The 8,060-nt window shown below is 41.5% G+C and overlaps 1 protein-coding gene across 2 annotated transcripts; it reads right to left on the reverse strand.

Annotated features, from left to right (window-relative positions):
* Positions 1-914: 914 nt before the first annotated feature.
* Positions 915-7,362, reverse strand: LOC110486170 (homeobox protein Hox-B9a). 2 transcript variants are annotated; one of them, XR_002468040.3, is made up of 3 exons: positions 6,706-7,362; positions 2,983-3,471; positions 915-2,921 (listed from the first exon to the last, which is right to left on the reverse strand). XR_002468040.3 is itself a non-coding variant. In XM_021557585.3 (2 exons), exons 1-2 carry the CDS (start codon positions 7,217-7,219, stop codon positions 3,236-3,238), a joined length of 750 nt encoding a protein of 249 aa, XP_021413260.1. In that variant the 5' UTR covers positions 7,220-7,362; the 3' UTR covers positions 915-3,235. The 2 variants fall into 2 exon arrangements, 1 of the variants encoding a protein (XP_021413260.1); XM_021557585.3 differs by having other exon boundaries at positions 915-3,471.
* Between the last annotated feature and the right edge of the window lie 698 nt (positions 7,363-8,060).

An 8,060-nucleotide genomic window follows, 5' to 3' on the forward strand; every position in this document is an offset into this window, starting at 1 on the left:
TGCAGGGATTCAGAGAATAAAACCCAACAATGTTATTGTACATTCAACCTCAGAGTTCCACGCCCATGTTGTTATTTTCCATTTCTGAAAAATAAATCGATGAATCATTACCATAATTGTTTATTATGGGATGTTACAGGAGGATATAGGGTATGAATTGTACCATTATGCACCACATTGGACCAAAATACGGCAAAAAATCTATAAAACTATTTAATCCAAGTTCATGAATAGACTGCTTTTTAGTTTAATATAATATATGGACTCATTATGCAAAGGAGTGAGCATTTGCTGGGCGTGCCATTTTTGGAAAGACCCATTAAAAAATCATACAGTTTTCTTTGCGTTCATCTTTGGAAAAAAGCGAACATGGGCCTTAGAATAATAACCTACCTCACTAGTCATGTGCCACAGGCCCCGTGAATGGTATTTTCCACGCACAGTTCAGCACAGCAGATTGGTTTCATTCCACGTCCTTCTTTATCGCCTTCTCAGGTTCTACACAGAGTGGGACATTTTAAATACACATAACCCAAACTTTTATTGTCATAAACGTATTAAATGAAAACGTCAAAATAAACATTGCCATAGAGTCATCTTAATGAATATTAGGGTCTCGGGCTATCTTCTTCAGGGAACCATGTGCATACTTGGCCAAATTGACTCCGTTCCTTGAAGTACAATTCAAGACAAATGCTCCTGCGCACGAGACATATTTCGAACACATGCTCCTACTTGTTTTGTCGTCACTCACACGCAGAGAAGGCGCATATGCGCCCTATTACGCGCGCTCTTGAGACGTTCCCACTGTCCAAAATGAATTGGCTGTCATAAATACAACTGCTTTATTTTCATTTTAATCTCATATCAATTCCATGAAGTTATCAACAGCAGTAAAAAGTGCAGAGACGTTGTTCTAATGTAAACTATTTTTTTTTAATACGAATCCAGCATCAGCAGTGCTATCTCACAGATAAACAACACAGGACTGAATACAATTTACATGAGGGACACAAGAGATTAATGTGATATAAAAAAAAAAAAAGACTGAGAGGGGGTTAGTAGTTTCTGGAGTCGGTCCTTACAGCGTTGTTGTTATTAAAAACTAAGAGTTCAACTGAGATGACATGAAGGCCTCTGCAATGAAAGCTGCCGTGGATATGCGAGGCTCGAGCGCATGGAGACACAATGGGGTCTAATGCTCCTTAATATTCAGAATGAAGGACAGCCATGCTCGTGACTCCAGAAACGCCACCCATTTCATATCCCACTGAAAATCCATCATAAGAGTTTCCCAGTATGTTTGTAAGTACTCACACAAACAAACAAACAAAAATACATGTACACCAAATAAGTACATCATTCCTTATTGTATTGACAACACGGTTAAATCAGTTAATGCTCAATACATTCTGGACAAGAACATGTAAACAATATCTAAAACTGGAAAAACGACGTCTGCTCATTCAACTCCGATGTCATTTCCCAAAACACCAATTTTGAACATATTCAACTCATTCCAATAAAAACAATCGAGGTTATTCACCTAGGCCTATTTACAATTAATTAGAAATATTATCATCCAAAAACTGCTATAGCATGGCGCATTTTCTTCAGATAGATTTTCATTTCCAAAACACACAAACATAAAGAAATAAATTACATTTCATTATGATATTAGGCATGCGCTAACAATGTAAACATTTTATTCTTAGACAATGTAGGCTTGTTTTTCTTCGACATATGTTATATCCTGTATTTAAGCGCATGGGAGTACATCTTTTTATGGCAAATATCAAAATGAGAGAGAGCGTAAAAGGGCGGGTTATTGTAGGCCCTTTTATTTCCACGTAAATGTTCAAAAGCGTCCCACTGTTAGACTGCACAGTCATTAGATCAAAGCAAGTAGGCTCAAGGCCACTGGATCTATTGACCTTATATTGGCAGACCAAACTATATAAAACTAGGATTAGGAAAAGTAGGATTAATCCCAGTCATCTTGCATGTGATCTAACATTGTTGCATATGATACTTCAACTACCATGTTGCGCTATCTACCCGAAAACACGTATTCCTGATTAATTTCTACGTCAAGTAGTCTAAAATACTTTTTTTTATAGCAATTACACAACGAAATAGTAACATTGGTCTCAAGGAAATGTTAACGGATAAATACCCCGTAGACCAGGGTTCTCCAACCCTGTTCCTGGAAAGCTACTGTCCTGTAGTTTTTCACTCCAACCCTAATCTAGCGTACTTGATTCTAATATATGTCTGGTTGATAAGCTGAATCAGGTTAGAGTGAAAACCTACAGGAGAGAAGCTCTCCAGGAACAGGGTTGGAGAGCCCTGTCATAGACCTTTCCATATGAAACCCTTATTAGGTTATTACGCACTTTTTACGTACAAGGAACTTGAATGTAAAATTATTATGTAGAAAAAAGAGATACATATAAGAGTGTGCATATACCTGTTGAGTTAGTATTTAAAGGGATTACAACAAATACCTGGAACCCTGATATTTTGGTAAATGCGACCTAGTCAAAAAGGCTCTGGGGGATGTGACGCCACACTAGGTTATTCATCGAGTTAAAATATAACATCATTGGGGAACTGAATTGGGGAACTGCTGCTCGGAAAATAAAATAATGTATTTTTCGTGAAAGATCAGCACCATCATTACGTAAGACGCATCTATGGAGTTGAACAGAGGAATGGAGCGAAAAAAAACTAAAAGATGAGAATAAATGCAGGTTGCACACACCCTTTGACTACAACCGTTTCTCTTATGTATTAATGACCGCATGAAACCGACGTTTCAGCACCTCCATGCCTCTCCTGATGAGCGTTGGTGTCATGCGTAAAGCAATAAATAAGTGATCAAAGTAGTGCTTGAGAAAGAGCCGCGTGAATCCACCCTCCTTTCTACTGTATAGTATAATATATGCCATTTAGCAGACGCTTTTATCCAAAGCGACTTACAGTCATGCGTGCATACATTTTATGTACAGGTGATCCCGGGAAACAAACCATCTACCCTGGCGTCACAAGCGCCATGCTGTACCAACTGAGTCTGCGTTTCTATAATGTCAGAGGGTATTTCACATCGATATGGAAAATAATAAAAACAAACTTCCTGCACCCCCACTTTAACCATTACAGTCCATGTATGCCTATTTAAGGGAAAAGTAACGAGAAAGCAGACTCTTTGTGATGGTGGTGTTTTTAATTTTTCTTAATCCTTGGGTTGGTCCTTATTCATTTTCTTCATTTTCATCCGTCGGTTTTGGAACCATATTTTGACTTGTCTCTCGGTCAAGTTCAGGGAGCGCGCTACCTCGTGCCTTCTGTCCCGGGTGAGGTACATGTTGAAGAGGAACTCTTTCTCGAGCTCGAGGGTTTGGTATTTCGTGTAAGGGCACCGCTTCTTCCGGGAAGACCGGGCATGCAACCAGTTGGCAGAGGGGTCATCTACAAGGGAAAGTCAGACAGACACATTTAGTAAAGGGCTAACAAACACAGACCAGAATAGGCCCTAGACTAGCAAGCCTCATAACACAGCTATACAAACATGCGTGCGTAATAACAAGATGTCCATGCCCATGCGTTATTTAATTGAGTTTAAAGTGATATCAAAAGCCAAGGCTCATATTGCTCCAAATGGAACCGTGTTCGGTAAGGTAATGGAGTAGAGGAGAGAGGAAAGTAGTTCCTCACGGCCCCTCTGGGCGAAGGTGACCTTGGTCGGTATTGTAAATGGGTTTAGAGGACAGGCAGTTCTCCTGCACTGTACATGTTTACCATGAAAGTACTTCCTGGACCATAAGGTGTCTTTTCATGTTACCATAACAATGTCATAAATGGGAAACACAAAGTTAATGGAAAAAGTAGTCGTGTCCTTCACCCCACTAGGCCTTGAAAATCACCCTGTTTGTGAGAAGTACACTCTAAATGGGTGGAACACTTGGATGTGATGTTATCTCGTAAACTACGATTCTCCTTATTTTTTTTGACAGAACCTCCAATCATGGCAATGCACTCCACCCTTCAGCTTGGTTAGCAGGCCTCAGCCGAATGCAATTAGTGAAGAAAGCGCAGCATGGTTATGAGGAGAAGCTATCCTCCCCCAACAGAGCCAAAAGCATTGGAACTATGAGAGACCTATAGTAGGCAACAGAGCCTAACCCAAACAAAAATGCAGTCCCCCTGAAATGCGGTTGCTTTGGAAAGTGGATTATCTCCTTTTTATGGGAAATGTTCCAGGGGAAATAATTCTTGCTGTCTCCGTGGAGACGCCTTTCCTCTCTGGTGGCTTTCTCGGGAATGCATGCTATGTATTTTCATGTAGGCCCATCTACATTTCCTCACAGTTGCTTTTGGTATAACATCACTGTGTAGAGCCTGCATGTTGGGCAACCATGGCATTCAAACGGCCTTGAAAAGCTTAAACTGAGAATACCTTGATTACTTAAAAGGCCTTGGGGATATAAATATCCCACGCATGGCATTGGATCGATTGCATCTGCAAGTGGACACAAATGCCTGTTCCGAGGCACTGGAGGTAGAAGTGGGCTTTGTGACACGCAAAGTGGTGCTTCGCATTCTCCAAGTACATAATCACCTAGTGTCATTCATCCCGTGCAAAGTCGGGGCTTTTCCTGTCACTGCATGACAAACCATCCAGTGCTATCCCATAACGCGTACGGCTATGTGAAAGGTCATAGCTTTGGCCAATGGATCCGGGCATTTCTACAGATGAAAAAAATCTGGGCTCATTGAAACTCATGGCCATTTCTCTTAGGCTACATACATGTAACCAACGTAGAGAAATCCAATCGGCCCATGCCCCTAGACACGCACTTTCATACCACATCAACTGTCTCCAATGTCCTAAATCTTATGACGCAATCCTATTGTTATCATGAAAGGAAATAATCCCTCGGGGATGATTGATAACCCTGTAAAGCTATCCGTTGCCGGCAGACACCTCGGAGATAGAGATGTGCCATCTAAATACTTATGAGCTCCGAGACATGATCTGCAACAATGCACGTTTAAGAGGGCATTGTCGTTGGATGATCATGGTCTGTTTTGTGACGAATGTTGGGATGGAAACACTAATGGCTACAGACCGTTATTATACCATCATGTCTCTTTGCAATTTTGCCTTAATAGTCTGAGAAATTGACCGTTCGTATATGCCTAGAGATATTCGTTATTGCATTTCTCTACATTAAGATTGCATCGTATTTTATATGTTTTCCCCCAACTGTCCCAGGGAGCCAACATACAATAATTAATAGTGATGTTGGCTGGTCTTATAACTTAATAAACTTCAGTGGAAATCACTTTTTTTCACTCACAAGCCGTTGCTAGCACAAAGAGGGACGTGTAATTCCCAACTTCGTTGCCTTTGCCCGTAGTTTATTCTGGAATGCCGCCCAGGGCAACACAAAGGGGAATTCTGTTGCGCAGAATCCATTAGAGAGTTCACGTAGTGCGTGAACCCATTTCGTGGATTAAAATCAACGTTGGTCTCCACCGCCAGTCCATGCTACTAGAAAATGACCAACTGTCAGAACCTTGACCCATCCAATCTAGGTTAGGCATCATATGTATGATATATTTCTCAGTTTCCCGGCGCACCAAAACGTTACCGGGCGAGCACCCACAGCCTATTTCAACAAGACTGTGCTGTGCGGAGCAACACAAATATATAGGTTTCCACTCCGGCTCGGCTTCAGGCCTGATTAATAGCCAGCCTGATCTTATGAGGCCGTGTTGGTAAAGGAGAGAAAATTTACTTTATTCTGTCAAGGCAACCATAGGCATGGCTAGAAAAGCGAGTCAACTGAGAGTGCAGTGACCAACATCCTCCACATAATGTCATTTAGCTCAGACAGATGAGTCTGCTTGTAAAAAAAACAACTGTGAGTCTCACTTGGAAAATATTTCAGATGTATTTTCTGGTGTTAAAAAGAGACTCTTGCCCACTCAACAGCCCTAAAGGCATCAATCAAACTGTATTTCCAGAAAATGTCGTCAATGCGGTTTCTTTGCCAAAATAATAATTATTGCAGAAACGAACATATAGCCCAATCCCCCACACTCCACCTTCTAAATGACATTACATGTCTATAAATAGACATCAGACGTGAATGAAACAAAGGCTCGTTTTCCCTTAGAGGGGATATTTACACTAAAATATTGACAAGAGTTAAGAGGGCCTTGCCCTGGTAAACCCTAATTTTGCACTGGAGAGGCTCTTGGCACATAGTTCAATAGAGGGACGTCTTTCTTGAGGTGCTGTTCAGTTATTACAGGAATTAAACAAGCTGCTGACAATATGAACTGCACTAAAGTGCAACTGAGCGCAGATAACCTGTTCTCAGAGACTGTGTGCCAAAACTTACTGCAGTAAAATTATATTCAATACCAGTTGGTCCCCAAAACTAAGGCAGGACAGCGCAGAAAACCGCGCACGTGAAATGTCGGAAGCTCCAAAACAGAGCACCATCCATACCTTGACCTAATGTATGTATAAATGTATGATAATAATTCTAACGTAAACATACATAGTACATTACACGCACACTATGGACCAGATTTGGTAGTGAGCCTCTATGGCTCGCTATCTCTTTGTTCCTGTTTTATGACAGCATTAAAAGCTTTACAGACTGTTCACTTCCTCGTTTTATAACTTACTTTGATCTGGCCCGTCTTTGTCTTCGCTACCTTCACAGATATCCTTATTGTCCTCGAATCCGGAGCCCTGGCTGGAATTCATCTCTCTTGCCGAAGAGGATTCCAAAATGTACTCGTGTCCACCGATTTTGGGGGGTTCCCCGAGGTGTCCCAGTAGCGGCTCCATCTTGACCTGCCCCTGCCCGGGGAGGGACTCCGAGCGCGGAGCGCAGTCGAGCCAAGTGCGTATGTATCGGGTGTCCGTGGAAGGCACGGGCTGAGTCGGGATGTATGGATGGTAAACCGCTGGTAAGCCATTGGAGGCATGGGGGCTGAACGGGCTCCAGGACGAGCTAAAAACTGGAGGTTTAGGCTGGAAGCTACAAGAGGGGAATTCGGGATGCTCGCCATGTCCCCCCGGTTGCCTGGAGTTGGAATACTGTACATTGGAAAACCTGACTGAAGTCGGATCTTCGCTCTCGTGACTTATTATAGAGTCCACATAATAGTTGCTCAGCGTTCCAGAAATTGACATTCTCGGACATTATACAATTCACGGTTCATTGAATTGAAAACATGTAGGACAGAAGTATTTTTTTACTAGCCTTCTACTAGCCTACGAACAAAGTAGAGCAAGGTTGCTGGGGCTGTGCGCTCGGAGCGAAATGATTGGTCAGACTTTTTTCACGAGCCTGATAAAGCGTCAATGGGGCGTAAATCAATCCGCCAAGGGGCTGCACCTCTCCTAGCACTGTACATATTTTCCTCTCTAAATAAATTGTCTTGTTTATGCAATATGCAAAATGTGAGTGCATCCATATATATGTGGGTATCTGTAGGCTGTCGGTAGGCTGTCGTAGAAATATCCAGTTGAATCATGCATTCCAACGACATTATACATGCATATTGGAAACAATGGACGACAAAATAAGCGATCACATTATTTTCTTTATGAAACTGATAAACATGCACGCGTCTCATGGAACAAGGCCATTGAATACAATAAGCCTTATCCAATATATTACGCGTATGAATGTCCAATACATCATCAGAATCAAACTAACATCGGAATACTATTATGGCGCCATTATTTCTCTATCACGTTCGCCTCTAGATGTCTATCACGGATAACGCTTTATGTTTCAAATCTTCAGGTTTTTAGAACTTTATTGGTTTGTTTTCTTTAAACTTGCGTCTGAGTTTCCTCTGGTGTAGGAAATGTCTATGTTCATGCTTTATTGGAAGATTAAGAGTAATTTTTCTTAACGAGCGCATTAAACACTACTGCGTGCCAATCCCCTGTCTTTATGGAAGGAACTACTTGAACTTTTTTGGTCGTTTAATACTATAATAAAATACTACATCAGGCAGCTTTG

The sequence above is a fragment of the Oncorhynchus mykiss genome, chromosome 13 (genome assembly GCF_057628025.1).
Source record: "Oncorhynchus mykiss isolate SJ-2025 chromosome 13, ASM5762802v1, whole genome shotgun sequence".
Taxonomy (NCBI): domain Eukaryota; kingdom Metazoa; phylum Chordata; class Actinopteri; order Salmoniformes; family Salmonidae; genus Oncorhynchus; species Oncorhynchus mykiss.

Excerpts from the sequence above, each read along its gene's own strand:
- LOC110486170 (XM_021557585.3), bottom strand. The coding sequence starts at position 7,219 with ATGTCAATTTCTGGAACGCTGAGCAACTATTATGTGGACTCTATAATA. Across the intron at positions 3,472-6,705 it reads CAAAGACGGGCCAGATCAAA|ATGACCCCTCTGCCAACTGG; the intron begins GTAAGTTATAAA and ends TTTCCCTTGTAG.